The sequence below is a fragment of the Thermobia domestica genome, chromosome 18, assembly GCF_964235325.1.
Source record: "Thermobia domestica chromosome 18, izTheDome1.hap1.1, whole genome shotgun sequence".
Lineage (NCBI taxonomy): Eukaryota > Metazoa > Arthropoda > Insecta > Zygentoma > Lepismatidae > Thermobia > Thermobia domestica.
The window spans coordinates 156,813,866-156,836,307 of record NC_137471.1 but is presented as its reverse complement, the minus strand read 5'-3'; the positions used below and the strand labels follow the sequence as shown (position 1 = coordinate 156,836,307).

The following is a 22,442-nucleotide window of genomic DNA, read 5'->3' as shown; positions in this document are numbered from 1 at the left end:
GGTAGAACTGTACGTGTCAATCAGGTAGATGAAGTGCCTGGGAATTATGAAAATTTTAATAAAAGGTGAAATTATGGCAATGAAAACCGCAAAAATTCAGGTAAAGGTAAGTTTGACGGACCCAAAAGGAAGGGAAGTCCGAATAAGAGAAAGTTCCATTGGAACAAAGGTAAGAATAGGTATGCTAGAAATAATGATCGCAGCGAGGGCCAAGGTAATAATCGTACTAATTTCGAAGATGATCACGAGTATGAAAATTCAAATCAAAACGAAAGAGTGAACTTTGTAAATAGTAACCATGATGAACGTATGAACCGAATACAGCCAATGCCCACATATACTCAATCTGCACCACAATTTCCGTATTATAGTCCAAGGGTTATGTTTCCACAAAATAAAGATCAAAATTTAAACTAAAAGTGCTCTCCAACGCGAGTGCGGTTGGCAGAGTTGGTAATGTAAATGGTAATTTTGGTACTGAAAGTCAAAATGCACTCAAAAATGATTCGCAATGCGAGCTTGTTGTAATTGGAAAGAACGTAGTTAATGTTGTAAGCTGGGACACCGATTCATCTGAAAGCAGTGATGAAGAACAAAAATTTAATAGTCAATCTAGGTCAGCTGAGATACAGGTACAGATTTTAAATCAACCAATAGTAACCTTGTGTGACTCTGGAGCATCAGTTAGCCTTTTGTCTTTAGAGACATGGAAACGAGTAGCGTCTATTATTTCCCATCCTCACTTGCGACCAGCTCCACATATTTTGTTGGTGGATTTTTCAGGTAAGAAAAAGAAACAGGTGCAAGGTGAAACAATAATGTATATTGAAATAGGGAAAGTTAGTTTTGACGTACGTGTGTTAGTTGTCTCTGACTTAAATACTGAGTGCTTGTTGGGTAGAAATTTCCTTACTCAATCCAAGGCAAAGATAGATTTTGGTGATAACTCTATTACGGTTGAAAAGGAAGGAGAAATCGTTAACGTACCTATGCTACGTTGTCAAGTTGACAATACTAAGGTTACGAAAATTCTGACTAAAGATGATGTACAGAAAAAGGTAAATTTTGTGTCTCAGTTTGGTATTGAAACTAAAATGAATGTTACTAGCGACAGTGATGATGAATCGGAAATTTTATTTGAGATTGGAAAAGTGAATGTAGAATGTCCCATAGTAAATAATTTGGTAAGTGAAAAGCAAAAATTAGAAAAAAAGAACGGGTTAATCATGTTGTTCTTTCCGATCAAGCTTATAATAAAATTCGTAATTCTTGTAGTAATGAAAAGGAAATGAAAGTGTTAAATTTAGAAGTTGCTAATGAAGATAAATTTTTGTTTGATTACTATTCACAACAAATGTCAGAAATTGATTGTGAGATCGAAAAATCGCATTACAAATCGTTAAATAGAGCTGCAGTCTGTAATACATTTGATAGTAAAATAGAAAGTGAATTTGTTTCGATTGCAGAAATACGGGAAAAGGTTAGGGAAGCTCAATTGTCTGATTTTGAGAAAGAGAAATTGTTCAAATTGTTGTTGAAACATAGGAAAATCTTTAAAAATATTCCCGGACGTTGTACCAAATTTGAGTATGAAATTGAGGTAGACACTGACCAACCTTTAGTTAAAAAGCAGTATACATTACCATATAAATTCAAAGAACATATTGATTCGCAAATTGATTAGTGGTTACAATGTGGTGTAATAGAATCTTGTGTATCAATCCATTCACACCCAATCTTCTGCGTGCCGAAGAAAAATACTAGTAAAATGCGAGTAGTAGTGGATCTGACAGTTTTGAACAAACACGTAAAAATAAAACAATTAAAGGTAAACAAAATTGATGATTTGTGGTTAAAGTTTCAGGGTGCAAAGTACGTATCAAATATTGATTTAGTAGGAAGTTATACACAAGTTCCAATTTCTGAAAATATTAGAGATTACACAGCATTCTCGTGGAATGGTAAAATGTATAGATTTACATCTATCCCTTTTGGATACGCAAACGGAGGCGTAGGATTAATGGCTTGTCTTTTGGTTGTGTTAGGTCATGCATTGTTTGATAAATTAGTTACGTATATTGATGACATTTCTGTACCAACTTTTTCTTTTGATGAACAGTTAGAAATTTTGAATTTATTGTTTACGAAATTAGAAGAAGCTAATATGACTGTAAATTTAAAGAAATCCTCATTTTGCAATACGAGCTTTCAATTTCTTGGTTTCGTAGTCACACCTGAAGGCGTGAAAAAGGATCCGTCGTATGTAGAAACAATTCGAACATTGCCTCGTCCCAAAAATGTAAAGGAACTTAAGCGAGTGCTAGGTTTGTTCGAGTGGTGTTCTAAATTCGTATATCATTTCGCTCATCAAGCCAATCCATTGTTTGAACCTCTGTAAAAGAATAAAAGGTGGATTTGGACTGACGAATGTGAGCAAAGTTTTGTTAAGTGGAAAGAATCATTATCAGAAGAGGTGCTGTTAAATCATCCGCTGTTAGATCACGATTTTTTTTTAGTGACAGATAGTTCCTTGGTAGCAGTGGGAAGTATATTATTCCAAGAAGTTAATGGTGAAAAACACATAATTGGTTTTTACAGTAAAACTCTGAATAGTGCACAGCGAAATTTTACTATCACGGAGTTAGAGGCGTATGCAATCGTTACAGCCATACGTAAATTGGGACATTATTATACGGCCATCACGTGAAAGTTTACACAGATCATAACTCACTAGTGTTTTTGAATAAAATTCGCCATTGGAACTCTCGTTTGGCTCGGTGGAGTCTCGAACTACATGGGTTTAATTTAGAAATAAAGCACATTTCAGGGAGTGAAAATGTTGCCAGTGATGCATTGTCCAGGATAGTTTTAGCCCATCCTAGTGAAATTTTGAACACAAACAACTTAGAAGTTCTCCCATCATTTTTCAGAAACCTCACATCAGTAGAGTTAACCGAAAAAAAAGAGCATCCTCAGTACAGTAAAATTATTAAAATTTTAGAGAAACCAAACGATCCCTACAGTAAGATGCAAAATAGAAATGTAGAGAAATTCTACAAACTAGAAAACGGTATATTGTTGTATAAGAACTTCCATTTCCCTAATAGTTGGAGAATTTGCATCCCACCATCTTTAGTAAATCTGGTAATTGAAGAAATGCATAACAACCGTGGACATTTGGAGGAAGCATATGTAAGTCGAACGCTTTAGTATGGTACTAATCACAAGCCAGAAGAACTCTGCATATGGCCCAGTTTTCTTTATCATCTCTGACGAGTATGATCATTTCTAATTCATTTTCGTACTCATTGATAACTAAATTGCATCAAAGTGTTGCAAATCACTCATTTTCTGCTCCAAATGATATTTGATTCTTAAATCTGCGCCTTAGCTTGTCTTTTAACAATTCACTTACATGAAGGAGGTTAATGCCAGCAGCCCGCCCCATTTTTCCCACACTGACCTAACAATAACTCGAGCTTACTACGACACACTGGCCCGCCAGACTGATCATCACTCAGCACCTATAACGAGGAATTTAACTGCTAGTTGCAAATCACTCATCTTCTGCTCCAACTGATATTTGATTCTTAAATCTGCGCCTTAGTTTGTCTTTTAAAAATTCACTTACATGAAGGAGGTTGATGCAAGCAGCCCGCCCCATTTTTCCCACACTGACCTAAAAATAACTCGAGCTTACTACGACACACTGGCCCGCCAGACTGATCATCACTCAGCACCTATAACGAGGAATTTAACTGCTAGTGTTTCGAAGGATAGATGGCGTTGTCGGCGGAAAACGAGTTTTACACGGGAATGACTTCTCATACAGTGTTCAGTACTTAGTCCTATATATGTATACCAAGTTTTATACCGATTATCGCGTTCTAACCGAAACATCTCCCTTGTTAGAAAAAATCATATGACTAGTTATATAAAATACAGTCAACGAATTTTAATTTTTGTAACCTGCAAATTGTTTAAAACCTAGAAGTATATCATAATAAATGAAAATAAAGTAATTTCTCATACTCTTCTTATAATTTGGAAAATAAAATAAAGAAATGGAAATAAATTCCTTCTCGGAAATTGATATGCAAGAGAACAACCCGGGAATATTCCCGTTTTTTATTTTCCTTTCCACCCTAAATATTCCCTCTGCCTATCACTACTCTTGAATGAGTTGACATTGGTAAAAGTTAACATTTTACAAATAGAATAAACGAAAAAAATTACTAGTGCAATTTAATTTACGGTGGAAAACAAAAATGATATCAAAACAAAAATACAAAGAAAACACACCAACCACTTTTCGTTCATTGTAATGCATATCATTATTATTATTATTATTATTATTATAGTAATAATAATAAATAATAATAATAATAATATATAAAGTCAGCGGTAGCTCATGCCTTCAAAATGTATACAACAGTGGCTTAAAACACATTATAAATTTCCAATGGTCTTTGTCAGGTCGGGCTTTTTCTTTGTGAAGAAGAAGAAGAAGAAGAACTAATTCTTTCAATAAGCAAGTATTCTGTATCATATTAAAACCTGATCGTATATTTGATTGCAACTACCGTCTATAATTGCCGGGAGAGTATCCATGAAATATCGAGTAGAGTGGCCGTTATGGCGAGTGCATCGTGCTTTGTGTGTCCTTTGATGACGAGTGTGTGAGAGTTGTGTGGGGTTTTCTATACATATTTACTAAACTTACACACTTTTTCTTTCCTTTACACGTTCATACATTCCCTTCTTTTTTACACTTTTTCCCAGTCATTTTACACTCCTCCATTTTCTCTACCTCTTGTTCTGTTGAACTTGGTCTTCAGCCCCCTTTATCTGTTCGAAATTCTCTCCTTATTCTGATCTTTTCCTATTGTACCATTCTGATTCTTTCCAAAAAATCACAGAAGAAACAATTAAAGAGAAAGCGCAGGAAAAGTGGTATGAAGAAGTAGTCAAGAAGAGAAGTTTGAAAGAAATATACACATATAAAAGGCGTTATGAGAAAATAAATTATATGAACAATGATTTGCGAAGCATTTTTATTTTCAAAGCCAGGTCAGGGAGCTTTGAAACAGGGGTAAGATTGAAAAAAATTAAAGAAGTGAAAGAAAAATGTCAATTATGTTTTAAAGAAGATGAAACTTATTGTTAAAATGTGAAGAAACCCTAAAAATCAGGGAAAAATGGAAATGGGTCGATGAAATGAAAAAGGAAGGACATTTGGTTAAATTAACTTGGAGGCTACGCTTTAATGTAAATGAAAGGGAACTAAGTGAGAAAGAAATAAAAAGAAAACAAAGAACTTCCGAAGAGAAGGAAGGAAAATACCTTGAACCTGAACGTGAGCCTGAAATTTGACTTTTTCCCGATTGCGACACTTCTTTTTTCACATATTTTCGCTTTATCATACTTACTACTTTCTATCTGTTTTATGACTTTGTACACATCTTGTTACTTTTTTATCATTTTTCAACTGTTCTAATCTTTACATTTTACACGTTTAATTACCTTTCAAAATTGCCGATATTCTTGTTCAATACAGTGATAATGATATTATGCAAAACTTTTGTAATGCTTACTACAAACCAACAATCAATTGCAGAGAGAGCAATTGTGGTTGATGAAGAAGAATAAGAGGAAGAAGAAGAAGATTGGAAATATAAACTTGCTTTTGTGAACGTACTTGTAAATCATTTTATTAACACTGGCAACGTGTAAATCATTTCATTAACCAAAAAAATATAAGGGGAGTATAAGAATAGTGTTAAATTCTTATTATATTTCAATTCACAATGTCTGGTAAGGCGTCTGTTAAGTTGGAATTGATGTGCAAAGAAGAAATTGCTTATGACTTATCTAGTGATGATCCGCTCGAAGGGAGAGGGTGGACATACGAACTAATGAATGACAACAAAGAGTTAATATTATCTACAACGGAAGGAGAGGAAACAATTGGCAAGGATACAGCTAGGTGCTCTTTGGATGTGAAACTAAACGTTGATAGGGTGAAACCAGAATTAGCACTAGAAGAAGATCCTGAATTTGAAAGTAATATAGAAACGCTAAAAAAAATTGTGGTTCAGGAGACTTGCGCGTCGTATTCTAATGATTCCCAACAATTAACAACAAAAAGTTTAAATTCAGTTCGGCCAGAAAGGTAATGTTCAATTCTTCATTAACTAATTGGCTCAGATTGATAATACGGTTACATGGTTTCGGAAATTTTGTTGGTTAAAAGCAATACTTTACGAGAAATATTTAGGTATGGGAGATATCATGAACGTAAGTTAGTAGCCTACAATTTGGAAATGACATGGCACACATAGACAAGCTGTATACCAAAAAAATAATAACAAGATTGATACGATCCATACATTTCTTATGTAGTTCGTATCTTGATAAAATAATTATTTCTTCATTATTGGTTACACATTTCTCACTAATTGTTGCACATATTTCAAATATGGGTGCTCGACGATATTGTTTTATTTATATAGAGACTTATGTAAAATAAATAATGAGAATGGTAATTATCCTAAAATTTTACAAATGTAAACCTGTAATGTATTATATTTGAACATAAACTATGGACGTTTGTGATTTTATTTTGATTTAGCTTGATTTTTCCGGCGGGCTCCGAAAAACATAAGTAAAATACAAGACAAAGAATATTTTAACCAACAATGGATGTTCATTATTTGTAGAAATCCATACAACAGTCCATTTCATAGCTGCACTCATTTTTTTAAGGAAGTCGACTTTTTGCAATCCCAGGAATCTTTTTTAGGGTATGGACCTGCATTTCTCAATATGGGATCACTTTAGGAGCTTGGTGTACGTACATAATATATGAATTATTGTAAAAATCACGCTAATCAGCATGTGCTAGATGGCCGGTAAAAATGAGATTGCTATGTAGATTAGGGCATTACGCAGAATGTGGGTAAACTAGGATAGCGCAAAATTCTGTATTTAGGATGACTTAAATGTCTTACGTGTTGAATGTGTTCTTGTACGTTCCTAAGTATTTTATAGGTAACATGCTGAAATGCTGTCTTTGCTTGTATATTTGTGTTCCAAAGTAACACAATACATTAGAGACGTAACTTCTTAATTATATGGATCCCTTCATTCCCAAACATTTTCATAGTTCCGTGTTATGATTTCCCACAATAAATTTTGATACTTCATTTCGCTTACAGTGGCACATCGGGCATTACTTTGCACAAAATATGAAGAGAGTTTCACAGTCCTCCGTCGGTAAAACCATGAACTGTATACAAGAAATTTCAACTACCTTCTACGATAGAACATGTAACTTTATTTTGGTGCTAATGTTGGGGTCAGCATCAGTTCTAATTACAGGGAGGGTTTGTTGTTGTAGTGGCGTGGAAAACAGTCACTGTAAGGACCGTTAAATTTTAAAAGAATTTCCGTCAATGTTAAGTCAGTTTCGTTATATTATACAATGTAACTAATAACCGTTTGAACATTTTAATACAAATAAATTAGTTAAACGGCGGTTAAGCCCTACGGAGCGCCATTCTGTGCGTAATTATTTGACAACACAGGTTATAATTCATTCATAAAAGATACAGATTAATGAATTGGATGCTAAAACCAACGGTGCTGACAATCTCTTACAGTTGAAGCTTGCAGGGTCCCTGACGATTCGAATGAATCGCTTCTACCATAAGACCTTACATAACACCCTAGTTGCATGCCTTCGGCATTCAAGTCATGACAAATCAGGGTTAATTTCCGAACCCCAATTGGGATGTCAACATTCAGGCCTTGAGGAGGCATTATAAGAAAATAAATATAATGAAAAGGACGACAAGAAATACACCCTGGGGGGAGATTAAATGCTACAACATCACATTTCAATTCATCAATTTTTTAATCATTAGTATTACTTCAGGCCCGCTCGTACCTACAAAATTGGTAGGTTTACAAATGTAACTTTTTAAAGAGCGCTAGCTAATACTTATGTGTGGCTTACTAGCAATTGCACTTATCTTTATCGAGAATAAAGTCACATCCGAGAGCATTTGTCACAATAGTGAAACACAAGATAAGAGTAATATTAACTTGTTCATTAAACATTATTGTTGTTCAGGGCCTACTCGTACGTAACAATCTTAATATATTCTCATAACATAAACCTTAATTTTACCATATACTGCCTAACTGACGTTGGCACTCCGTACTATCGATACATCATAATATCCGGTGTTTATCGTAGTAAAGAGTGAAATCGTAAACGGGCTTCCCTTTTTTTTTCTCGAGATCGGTTTATGATTCCCGGCACAAGAATACAAGATTTATTTTCAAATATCAAAAAGAATAACATATAATTTACTTTCTCTAAATGCAAATCAAAACTCTAATTATTTTCTATAAATCCAAATCAAAACTAAATATTATATCAAAATCTAAAATCCGAACATCAATTTTATTACTATTATACTTTTCTCTAATTATGCCAAACATTAAAAATTAGAACAAATTTTTGAAATTTTAGTCAATTGCCGAATTAGCTGGGACCCAACCAGGCGTCGGACTGGTTTCATCACTTTAATTTTATAACGAAAGTAGGGATGTCCCTAGAGAATTAACTATATTTTAACCTTCAACTCTTCTTAACTTATAATATCCCTTTCTCTGAAGTTAATTAACTTCAGTTATCATTAGTCACATTGAATGCAAATTGACTTTTCATAGTAGACTGCATATATATATCGAACGACGGACAAATCAACAAGCAATTTTATCAAATTCAAGGTTATTGTCAAGTACTTTAAATATTATACTAAATTGTGTTTAACTTACAGTATTTTGACGGCGGCTTGATCTTACATTACAAATTTCGCATAATTTCTCATTATACAATCACAACATCAGATGAAAAAGTTCACTATCTTAGGAGCACATTTTCTTAATAACCCAAAATTTTAACTGTATGATTAATTTTAGCTATTACTAGTACTTCTCTTATTATGTTCGTAATTATATCTAATTGCCTAACATGTCTCTAAATGCTTGATTGTATGGGGACAGTTAATGTTAATATAAACATAAAGAAGAATGATTGAAAACTCAAGCAAAATTTGATAATAACATTTTATTGTGAAGTATGGTTCCCAATACAGGAAAGACCTGAAAAAAAAATACAAAACTTAAACATCCTAATAAGAATTCGATACTGAAAGTCCGCATCCAAAACGGGATAGCCATACTTTTCACAAGTGGTGCTTTATTATTACAATTTCAAAGTCGGTAATCGCGTTCTAAATCAATTACCTGTTTAAAATTTCCAATGCTGTCTTTCCTCTCTTTTCCACATTCATCTTTCATCTCCAAATACTGTAAGGAAACCATAAAACATGACATCTAAGTAAACGTACCTGATTGTAGAGCGATATTGATGGTTTGTTGGACTGGTGCGTCAGTGGCGGTGGGCACACACTTTGATTCTGAAAAGTAACCTTCGAAATTCGGGGAAATAATCAAACAAATAAACAATAATCCTTTTTTCATAATCTAAAAGTTTAAAAGTTGAAATTCGGTATTTCTGATTTCTCATCTCTTCTGGGGTTTAACCCGAGTTGGGGTGAAGTTCACGCTTTTTTTGTGCTAAGATTTTGATTTTCCATCTCTGCCGGTTACGCTTGTAAGCTATAATTTAGCACGGTTACGTGTACTTTTCCAGTTAGTTTGTTTAATTTCGGAACTTTTCTCCTTTTTACAGCGTATTTACTAAACTTCCACGTAATGACACGCCTTCCTTTGCGACGTTTAGATTTACGCTGCATTGCGATACCTGCCATAAATTTCTTTTTAGCTTTGCGCTTACTATTACCTTATTTTGCCATGTAGTTTACTATACAATGTTCGTACGTGTTTTCGCTTAAGCTTTTTAGTTGCTCTTCGGAGTCGATGTATACCTCTTCCGCATGTTTGACTCGAAATAACCTCGCCTACAGCTCGACTTTAATTTGCATGTAGTTCGTCTTTGACCGAGTTTAGTGCGTTCCGAATTACGCTTACCAAGGCACTTTCTTTTTATTCTCACCTTATTTCCTTCTGCACGTCTAATGTGTGGTTGTGCGTGCTGAGAATGCGTTGTACGTGGAGGTCGACGCACATTGTTTTCATCATGAGCAATCAACATGTCTACATTTTGTGTAGCACTACACTTAAACTTTCGCTTTTTACAATTTCGCAATAGGGAATAGCTTGAAAATTCAAACATTTCGGGAACTGAAAATTAATAAATGTTGCATCTGATGTACTGATATGATCACGTCTGCTCATTTTAATTCTACTGATTATGCTCCTCGAAATCGAGTTTACGTTAATAATGTATTACGAAAACTCAACTGGGTATCATTGGCCTTTTTTTTTCTTCTTAACTTTGGTGTTTCATTTCGGTTCCTTAACGGAAATATACTTTCGACTGCGTGTGCTTTATTTGAAGTGTTACGCTTGTTTACGGTAAACATTTCCGACCGATATATTATGTACGAGACCTTCTCTACGTAAAACAGAATTCGCTTGGCGGGTCTACTGTGAATTTTAAGTCGTTTCCTTCTACAATACTCAAAGCTGATAAAGTCGGAATGGATTTGCAGCACTAAAATGCTACTTACGTTAGACACACACTGTTACAAAGACAAATTTGAATTTGTTCATTCGCGCAAAACCATTTGCCTGTGACACAAAACCGACAACACTGTAAGTTCGTTATCACACAAAATCATCAATTGAACTCTCAAGCCTTCCCTGGCTTTTTCGAGAGGGCGGATACGCGCAACCTGAACGCTACCGCTTATCATGTGTGAAACATCGGTATCCCTTGCCGGCAAAACAATTACATTAGAAACATTTTTTTACAGGTACGCGTAACGATTCTTCTTTTTCGCTATCTCTACACTGCATATTTCCTTTTCCTGACTGCAATCGACTTTCTGGTTTATTTGGCACATATCTTTCACATCTTGGGCCGGCTTGAATTCAAGACAGTTTTTTTTCCGCCTTGCAATTTTTTATTTTGTTGGTTTGCCTACACTCGAACTGTGCCGTTCGCATGTATTCATAGAACACAGTGAGACCTTTCTTTCATTCCGCTACACTATTTTTAAACTCAGCAGTTACTGAATCAACATGATTGGCCGCGTTATCTAGTTCAGAGAGTACTTCAGTAAAGGAGTTATTGGCTACTTTGATATTATTACGTAAGCTGTCTCCTTTGGCATTCAATTCGCTGTTTCCTACGCTCCCAATTCCTTTCTGTTACAGGCTTTTGAAGTTCACCTACTGATTCAAGTATTTTTTGTCCTAGGCATCCAATATTCATTACTATTTTTGAGCAATGGTTTCTAATTTTTTCTCTAATTCCTCTGTCAACATTGCTTGAAATTGTTCTAAAACAATAGCCTTCATATTGATATGAGTTACGAGCAACTAATTCAAAGTACAAAAATATAAATGTCTGAGTTTAATACGAAAATAAGAAACATGCACTTAAAATATGAAACACTAAGAATTTTGATATTACGACCATTAACAACCAATTCTTGTTTTTAGAACTCAGGTTTCACTTTGCGAAGTGCTTCAATATAAAATTAACACAGATATAAACTAGTACCATATATAAAATATTTTCTATAACTTTTCTAATAGGCTTTTATTCCATTTTGTACTAATACACAATAACACACTCAGGAAGGCCATGTGATAATATTTGAAAAACAGTATCACGTGACAGTTTCTACACAATAACTGTGTCTTCATCAGACTTCCACTCCTTCTGGTTGCTGGGAGTTGGTCATCACTTATATATACTGTCCGGAGATCAATTTTAATTAGGTTCCGCCCCTTCTTTAAAAAGTAACACTTGTCTGGCTTTCACTTTCACTTTGTACCTGCACACGTGTCCAATTAAAGGTTTACTTTTTCCGCTGGATGCGTCCTGTCCTCTAATTATCCCTATTTTCTTTGTTATTTTGTTTCTCTTTCTTTCTTCTTCCTTTTTATTCCTTCTTCTTTAAGCAGAATCTTCTCTCACTCCTTATTTATCGAGAATCTTGCATTCCAGTTCATCACCTTACGTCCTGCTTTCATAATCTCTCTGGCTTCCTTCCATTTTCTCACCAAAGTCCTGTTCCCTACCTCTATGACCTCTGCTCCTTCCCACCCTATCCTGTGGTTTGTTTCTTTCTGATGCTTGTATATCGCATTGTTGTCCATTTTCAATCTTACATCATCCTGGTGCTGCTTAATCCTTTTTTTGCATTTTTTTGTTTCTCTTATGTAAATTTTGTTACACTTCTCGCATCCTACTCTATATATTACTCCCCCTTGTTCTTTGTTCGATATTGCTTTTCTCTTTGTTCTTCTGACTAGTTCAATTATTCTGCTTCCTCTTTTCCTGTACGTCCAAATTCCTGCTTTCCGAAACATTCTCTATTTGTTCTCTGTTTGTTTGCACAGTTATTGTGTTGAAACTGTCACGTGATACTGTTTTCTTTTTACATATTATCACATAGCCTTGCTCAGTGTGTTATTGTGTATTAGTATTAAAACATTTACTCTTATTCATAAAAGCACATGAAGGTGCATAGTGTAAAACATGTATGTATGTGTGTATACTCAATCAGCTGTTTGCTATCCACTCACATCTACATGGAATTAAAAACCAACAATAAAATTTTTTATGAACTACATTAACCTCTGTTGCTCTCAAGGTCAAAACATATTTACTTAACTTACATGAAAAATCTACATTACTCAGTTCTTGTTTTTATCTATCACTCTGCTTTATTTTTAATTAATTGTGTTCGCCGAGGTTCTGATTGAAATTGACTTTCGACACTAGGCTAAGCAGATCCAAATTCAACACGTTATCAGTATAACTAATGTATTGTAAAAGCAGTTGTAGAAAAATGCTATAATTTAATCCGGAGAACGGTCGCCATGTGGTTGAAATCGTGTTTTTTGGTAGTAGTTAGATTCTTGTAAATATAATCGTAACCTTCACATTGATTTTCGGATTTTTCCCAAGATTTGTCACTTGTTTATTGCATTTATCCCACCTTTGCTACGGCAGTGTGACGTAATATTGAGGTCTCAAATATTCAGTAATAACAAGAATAATATAAATAGTATAGGTAACAAATTTCGTATGAGGACACATTGTATTAAAGCCTGTAAAATAACCCGTAGCGTAAGCCACAAAATACAAAATAGTCGGGATTGGAGAGAAGTGTCAGGACCAACAGCGCATACCCTCTCGATACGTTCCTACAACTAGCTACATGTTATAACGGAAAGTTTCCCTACAACTAGCTAAATGTTATAAAGGAAAGTTAAATGTTATAACGGAAAGTTTCGAGGTAATTTTGGTGTAGAAAGTAGGGATTCTGAACTCACAACAGCCGTAATTACAGTTGTTTTTAAGTAATGGTTGTGCTGTCTAAGCTACAGAAGATGTCGAAGGGGTTTCGGGAAAGGGGTTCCGTACCATCATGAGACACCTCTACAGCTATTCAAATTTAAACGAAAGATTTCCGCTAATATTTCGTGTAGAATATATTCTACTGTACGTTTTCAGGAAAGAAAACTGTAAGAAAAAAGAACTGAATATAATTGAAAACTGAAGCTTGTAATAAACTAACTTGTGAAGTTTGCAGATGTAATTAAAAAACCTTTGCTACAAAATTATATACACAGACCATAATTCAGTGAGCTCTGGAATCTTATCAAAATGATGTATAAGATTCAGTCTACAGAGCAATTGTTGCTTAAAGAGTGGCATACACTATTTCTAGAATCGAGATAAGATGAGAAATGTTTACGATAGTTTTGGTCTCGTCTCGATTCTCATCTCCAAAGCATGACTATAGTGTGAGTTAACCTTGTCCCGTCTCGAATTAAAATGTTTCATCCCGATTTTGTTTGGTTTGTTTTAGAATCGAGATGAGAAATTCGTCTTTTCATGGGCAACATTACACAAAACCGAAATATATTGAATAAATTCGTTTCAAAATGCCTTTCGTGTTCCTCTTATGATGATATAAGTGAATTATCTTCGGTAAAGTTTCTATTAATACGTTGAGTTGTTCTTAAACGTTTGGATCGCAAGTTGGTTTTTTCTCCACACGAAACTACAGATAAGACAGATTTAATTCTCATTTGTGTCAAGACAGCCGACAATACCCGGTCATAGACTTATGTCCGCCACGATATAAATGATAGTTTAATTTGATATAGTGAAACAAACTACAGCAACTTATTTTGAGACAATAGTGAAATGGTACTCCATTTCATATTTAATAAAACATGTAATATAGCGTAAGTTTATCATGTAATATAGCGAATGATTACATGCTTTCCTGCTACTTAATCATTATCTCCATTTACATTTCATTGTTTGTTAAATTTGTTACAGGCGCGATAAAATCTTTGCTATCCACGGAGAAGGGAGTACGTTTACTACATTAAATAAAGCCATTTCTCATTCTTATGAGGAATCTGATACTTCGACGCAGTTTGCCAAACGATATCATCGATCACGTTTGACAAAGAATATGGTGACACAGGAAAGTGAAAAGCGTCATACGTACCAAAATAGTGATAAACGCTCTAATCAAAGTTCAACTATGTCAAGTGGTGAGTTTGTGCATTCAGGTGAAAAATGTCACATTTGTGAAGTATGTGGAAAGGAATTTAGAGGATGTTCAAGCTTGGCTACGCACATGGTAATTCATACAGGAGGAAAACTACACACGTGCCAAGAGTGTGGTAAGGAATTTAATAAACGTTCACCTTTGGCTACACACATGTTAATCCACACAGGAGGAAAATCTTACACATGCCAAGAGTGTGGTAAGGAATTTAATAAACGTTCACCTTTGGCTACACACATGTTAATCCACACAGGAGGAAAATCCTACACATGCCAAGAGTGTGTTAAGGCATTTACTCAACGTTCGACTTTGGCTAAACACATGTTAATCCACACAGGAGAAAAGCCTCACACGTGTCAGGAGTGCGGTAAGGCATTTACTCAACGTTCACATTTGGCTACACACATGTTAATCCACACAGGAGAAAAACCTCACACGTGCCAAGAGTGTGGTAAGGCATTTAATCATCGTTCAAATTTGGCTAAACACATGTTAATCCACACAGGACAAAAACCTCACACGTGCCAAGAGTGTGGTAAGGCATTTACTCATCGTTCACATTTGGCTACACACATGTTAATTCACACAGGGGATAAACCTCACACGTGCCAAGAGTGTGGTAAGGCATTTACTCATCGTTCGACTTTTGCTACACACATGTTAATCCACAGAGGAGAAAAACCTCACACGTGCCAAGAGTGTGGTAAGGCATTTAATCATCGTTCAAATTTGGCTAAACACATCTTAATCCACACAGGGGAAAAATCTCACACGTGCCAAGAGTGTGGTAAAGCATTTACTCATCGTTCACATTTGCCTAGACACATGTTAATCCACACAGGAGAAAAACCTCACACGTGCCAAGAGTGTGGTAAAGCATTTTCTCATCGTTCACATTTGGCTACACACATGTTAATGCACACAGGGGAAAGACCTCACACGTGCCAAGAGTGTGGTAAAGCATTTACTCATCGTTCGACTTTTGCTATACACATGTTAATCCACAGAGGAGAAAAACCTCACACGTGCCAAGATTGCGGTAAGGCATTTACCAAACGTACAGATTTGGCTAGACACATGTTAATCCACACAGGAGAAAGACCTCACACTTGCCAAAAGTGTGGTAAGGCATTTACTCGTCGTTCAATTTTGAGTAGACACATGTTGATCCACACAGGAGAAAAACCTCACACGTGCCGAGAGTGTGGTAAGGCATTTACTCGTCATTCAAGTTTGGCCAGACATACGTTAATGCACACAGGAGAAAAACCTCACACGTGCCAAAAGTGTGGTAAGGCATTTACTCAACGTTCAAATTTGGCTACACACATGTTAATCCACAAACGAGAAAAACCTCACTTGTGCCATGAGTGTGGTAAGGCATTTACTCAACGTTCAAATTTGGCTACACACATGTTATTCCACAGAGGAGAAAAATCTCACTTGTGCTATGAGTGTAGTAAGGCATATACTCAACGTTCAGATTTGGCTACACACATGTTAATCCACACAGGAGAAAAGCCTCACATATGCCACGAGTGTGATAAGGCATTTACTGAACGTTCAACTTTGACCAGACATATGTTAATCCACACAGGAGGAAAACCTCACTGTTTCCAAGAGTGAGATAATCCATTTAGTCAAGGTTCAAGTTTAGGTGCACATATGTTAGTCCACACAGAAGAAACTTACACGTACCAAGCGTGTGGTGTAGGATTTAGACTATGTTCAAGTGTGGCTACATTTATTTATTTCACACAGGAGAAAAAGATTAAACATGCCAAGAGTGTGGCAAGGCATTTAATCGAGGTTCCAGTTAGGCTGCACACATGTCAATCCTCAGAGGAACATAATATCACACATGCTACGAGAATGATGGCGAATTTAAACATCGTTTAAGTTTGTTTACACACATGTTAATCCATACAGGAAAAAGAGGTCACGTATGCTAAGAGTGTGGTTAGAAGTTTAATCGAAGTTCAACTCTGGCTACGCATGTTAATATGCATTAATATGCCCTGAGTGTGGTATGTCATTTGATAAACGATGAAATTTGGCTAGAGACATGTTAATCCACACAGAAGTGAAACATCACACATGTCAAGAGTGCTAAAGCATTTGATCTACGTTCGAAATTGGCTACACACATTTGAATTCAAACAGTAGCAAAATCTCACCTTGCAAAAATCCTGGAATAAAATTTATTCAACGTTCATACGTGCTGAGCCACACAGGATCAAAACCTTACACGTGAAAAGTGTGGAAGGCGATGGAGTCAACGCTAAAACCTTGAAACGCAGTTGAGCACAAGGCAACACTAAAGAGATGCAAAGAGCTTAGCAATGCATTTATTCAAGGTTCACATATTGCAAACTAAATGATAATCCACAAAGGACAAAAATCTCACACATGCGGAGAGTTTATATGAGATGTTGCATTCTGTTGTAGGAATAGATATAATAAAATTTACGCTGTTTTTTTTACGCGTGCTATGAAAACTGTACTATCCCAAATTGAGTGCTCGAGTAGAATAGTCGACAAAGGAATTTCATTTGTGTCTGACGTTATCCCATGTTTATTGTAGATCCATATCTAAGCCAAGTTATAGTCACCAAAATGAGCAACTTTGTCACCTTCTGACAACATCTGGAAATGATTCGTGGCATCTTTCAAGTAAACTTTGAGCACTGTTCCTATATGGTCTGCAGAAACACCCGACGAAGACTGTTTTTGAACAGACTTACCTCTGCTCAAATAGTTTCGCACTCACGTACGAGATCATTCTGTGCTCTGCTGCCCCATTAATTTTAATACTACAAACAATCCGCCTTTATGGTCTTGCGGTCTTATTTCTATGTAGAGAATTGGTTGAGAAACGACATTCCACTCTTCCTTATCGATATTTTCAGACATGTTTCGCTCACCACTAAACAGCCATATTTACGGCACAGTCTGTAAAATTGTTTGTAACACTTTGTACATTTTTGTAGTATAGTTTAAAGGAGGTTTTCTGTTCACTGCACTCTTGAGCAGCATTCTACTGTACATCACCACATTAAACGCAGAATATAAAACATCTGATTTGGCACACTTCTCTAGCGTGGGATCACGTTGTCCAAGTTACTCTCACTCTTTTCTTGCCATCTGAGTTTAACATTGTAAATTATTTTAATTGAGTGTTCTCTACCAATAAATCGTAACGATATTTCACTGCATCTCCAACTGTCAAACGCAGACTCTAGCCGTTGCCTTACTACTGGCTTCACAATGGAAATGATAAAGCATAGAGATAGCACAAATATTTTTCCCGAAGCAGTAGCTCGAACTTACACTTTTCTGCGGTTAGATGCCGTCTTTTTGTATTTTATGCATAGACGATCCTAAGTACATACAAAGATTTGTTACTGCCAAACTTAACATACAGATTTACAGTGTGGATAGCTTCATTATTCAAAATATATAAAAACAACTGTTGACCTTCTAACTTAAAGTTTTCCACATACCTTTAATTGTCCGATTACCTAGTCCTACTTTGGAGCTATACCAATGCATAACTTGTCCATATTACAGTAATATATCGAAAAGTAAATCTCACCTATATCAACAAACGCTTCCAAACTCAGCACCTTTTTTCATGCAATATATACTACCTCACTTTAGACCCCACACCAAATCGCTATCAGCATACTCCTTGTCCCTAATGTTTACGCTCTGCCAGTACACTTTACCCTCGTGAGATTCATTATTCTTAACCTTATAGTTTTAAGGTGAAAAAAAATCTTATGAATGGTAACATTTTTCCTCCTGGACCCAGGAACATTTTTGACTGATAAGATGTGAACTAGGATTTAAATTTGTATTATATTTACAATATTAAATACAAACACCAGACAGTGGATACGCTTTAAGCGAAACTATACATTTTTATTGAGGCAATACCTTTCTTGTTAAAATTAAGTTTGATAATTATGTGAGTATTTTATTGCTTAAATACCGGTACTGAAAATAAAATATTTACTAACTAGAAAGAACCAGGATTTCTCCTAATAGCGGTATATCCCCTTTTCAATTCTGCAGCAGTCTCCACACATCATTTTTGCGTGACTTAGGCAAATCCACTTACAGCACTTTTGGCAAAATATCTGGCCACATGTATTTATACATGTAACATCGTCCTCGCTTTCCTACATGATTAGGTACAGAAGCATCTTCTAGAGTCAATCCGAAAAAGCTTGCTGTGTTCGCTAAATATATAACATTACTATTAGTCGGTTCTGCATTTTAGAAGTGATAAAATCACGTTATTTGTCATCGTGTAGTATATCTTTCTTCGTCATATTCAGTAGGTATCTGGTCTACTATGTCCACCCGACCTTTAGTATCGTTGTAAAATGTGACGATCCCTGGCATCCTGTTATCTCTGGAACTCTCATCTAATTTGACGTCATTGGGCATACTTGAGATCAGCACTAAATACAGATTTTTCTTAGATGCATACGAACCAATGGTGCAGTTCTAATGAAAACCAAATACACTATTGTATTCTTTCCTCCGTTTGGCATTCACAAACGCGGGGGCAACTCTCTTGTTTTTACGAATTGTCCCTATAATAGTTAACTTACTGTCTCATTCCATTTATTTAACCAAATTGCAGCTTGTAAACCGATTATTGTAAAAAGGTCTCTTTGCAAGATGAACCATGAATCTGTTGACTCAATCTCTTCACTACTTCATCAGGTTTGTTATTTATCTGGAACGGGCCTTCTGGTTGTGTCATCACATACACTTCTATATTTGTTCTGTAGTATAATGTTTCACCAACAAGAATAAAAATTTTAATTCCACATTTTGGAGGTCTTTTAGGCATATAAATACGAAATCCACATGTTCCCCGGAAACCGACAAGTGTCTCACCCAAAGTTGCTAACATACCAATTAAGAAAACTGTTGTTGCAGTTCTTTACAAATAACTCAAAAAAAAAAAAAAAAAAGGTCACGAATTGGGGCAGAAGGTTATATCTGATTATGTTATTTATTAGTATCTTCCATTTTCATCCATCATATCCTGCCCAGTAATCACTTTCTGCTCAGTTTGGCTTCTCCGGTTCCCATCATCACATAGAGATGACCCTACGCAAAAGACACATTCATTTGTCTGATTAACAATACACATGTGTTAACTTCCGCGTTAACACCGTCCTCGTTATCCCTTTACACATTTTTTTATTTTCTCTAATTGTATTGCATTGATATTGAATCAATCTGTCTATATTAAGTTGTGTGTTATATATGTTTACTTACATTATAATGCTAAGGATCAAAGTTCCATACGCCCATTTCTCTTTTTCTTTTTGATTTTTTGTTAGTTTTTATACCGTATAATTGTAAAATTTCGATAGAGCACTGATCTCCACTTACACTTTGTAAATAAATTCTTTTCTATCACTCACGTTACAGAGGGCGTAACCTTCTCATAGGTTGCTAGCCACTATGATTTGCCGGTAAAACGTAGTGCATTCACATACTTTCTCAGCTGGCGCACATGTAGTGAAGCGTAGCTGCAAAGTCTAGACTCTATTTATTGCACTCATGTGGGCGCACAGTGATGCTAATTCATTAACAAGAGACAGGTTGCAAGAAATTGAGAGTTTTCACGAGCGTAATTTGGCTGGAGTACACAAGTAGTATAATTTTTAATCATCATTATGATCATTTTCACTCTTATCCTGTTCTCATCACATAGTTTTGAATACTGTTTCAGTTCGGTTATTTTACCGCATATGATAATTGACGATGGAAAGTCTTTCATACATCCTTTGAAGATAAAATTGCCGGGGTGGCTCAGTTGTAAAACGTTTACCTCTGATGCATGGGGTCTCGGGTCCAAACCCTGCTCCCGCGAAGTTAACTTTGTGGTGGACAAACACCATGTGCTTGGGTTTCCTCGGAGTTTTCCAGTTTCCTCCCACTTTCTTCATTCCACAATTTCATTCATGCTCAGCATACACTGAACCAAGTTCCCAGGGTTCTCGTTCTCCGACCATTGGCAACCACCAAGCATCATCAACGAGTTCACCACAATTAAGAAGCATACAAATGCACATAGCATCTGGAGCTCCGACTCTGACTCCAACCAGCTTATCCTCCTCTGCAGCCTGTCTACAGCTTGCTACAGCAAAACTACAATCCAAAGTACTTTAGTTCGAAGGTTTTACTTATCTAACTTTTCCAGTATCGGCAACGCAAAGATATTTCGAAAATGGTAGAAACAAAAAATGGATTCATCATTAAATCACAGTCGGCTAACTTCGCAAAATAATTCGTGACAATCCAGTTTCGAAATGTTCAGGAAAACTGACTTTAACTTCTCCCAACAACATCCGACACTAGCAACCTCAGCCACATACCATGTCAATAGTAGTACGAGGGGTCCGTCTATCTATAACACTTGATATATAGGCTGAACTTCCTGAAGTGGGATACACCTTTAAAAATGCATCCGTATTCGGAACAATCAGGGACCAACGTACATAGTTCGAATTCTCAGAACATCACAGGATACTATCAACGACCTTTTGTATAAACAAATCTTCATTTTCAAGAAGAGACGCCGATTTGAACAATCCTGCTCATTACGACCAATTCCTCTCCCAGGTAAACGCTGTCAAGAAAACAAAGTACATCCTACTAACAGCTGCAACCTTTGAACCTGTTATCCTACAAAGAGGTGCACACTTTTCCTTTTCCTATGGAAACTGTCCGAATCTGCAACAAGTTCCAATCTGCAACACTTAGTATCAATTCCCGCCTCCGACATATAGCTACAAGTGCAAGTCTCGGCTTGCTCCAGAAGAATTCAGGCCGAAACTTGTAGTACCACTATTGACTCATTATGTTCAAAATCGAAAAGGTGAGACTTCGAAAGACTAATAAATTTCCTTATATGCATAAACTATTAGCATTAGTCACCCACACTCTTCAAAACGCCCGTCTTTTGCACAACCATTAATATTAAAACACGTTCAGCACGCAGCTCGCAACATTCTTCACCTCGATTTTGATGACACTTACAGTGTTTCGTACGTGCACTTTCATGTATCTCCACCCGAAACAACTATTTAACTTCATAGTGGTCATGTATCTAGTTATTTGACTATGACTTTTATTTCTATTTCTGAACATTCTCTTGTACATACCTCATAAACTCATATTTTAACAACTATTACACGAGGAACAATTTGACACATTACTTATCAGTAAAACGCATCTCACTCCCAAACTTAATTGCAAATATACCGGCTATAAACTCATTCCACACGATATGAAGCTTCCGGCTCGATGCGCCACTAGCGGCGTTACAATACAACCTTACACATGTAATATTTTCCAGAAGTAGAAGCTTTGCTTTATATATACTAAAACACAAACAAAATATTTGCTGAGCAAAACAATATATTCACATAAAAATATTACATACGTGTTACAGTTTCGCCAACTAACATTTTGGCTTCATCAGACACTATGAGATACATAAGAAACGTGCAGTCTTACATACACACAACAGCTGAGATATCTTGCTTCTGATTGGCTCCTGGCAGCAGCCAATCCACTTCAAGTATTCTAATTCGTAGTTCCCTATACCGAGGCTTCCTATCTGTTGTAAATTACACAAACACATCAAAAGGACGATCTTGGCACAACTAATCTAAACTAACAAATAATTGGCATAAATAATTA

General features: G+C 35.8%; 1 protein-coding gene across 1 annotated transcript; it reads left to right on the top strand.

Moving 5' to 3' along the window:
* Nucleotides 1–5,338: 5,338 nt before the first annotated feature.
* On the top strand, nt 5,339–19,352 carry LOC145674773 (uncharacterized). Its single transcript, XM_081744966.1, has 2 exons — nt 5,339–6,172; nt 14,468–19,352. Exons 1-2 carry the CDS (start codon nt 5,808–5,810, stop codon nt 16,329–16,331), a joined length of 2,229 nt encoding a protein of 742 aa, XP_081601092.1. The 5' UTR covers nt 5,339–5,807; the 3' UTR covers nt 16,332–19,352.
* Nucleotides 19,353–22,442: the final 3,090 nt, after the last annotated feature.

What these genes read in the sequence shown, in the direction of transcription:
- LOC145674773 (XM_081744966.1), top strand. Translation starts at nt 5,808, where the DNA reads ATGTCTGGTAAGGCGTCTGTTAAGTTGGAATTGATGTGCAAAGAAGAA. An exon ending in AATTCAGTTCGGCCAGAAAG is followed by an intron (nt 6,173 to 14,467) that starts GTAATGTTCAAT and finishes AATTTGTTACAG; the next exon opens with GCGCGATAAAATCTTTGCTA.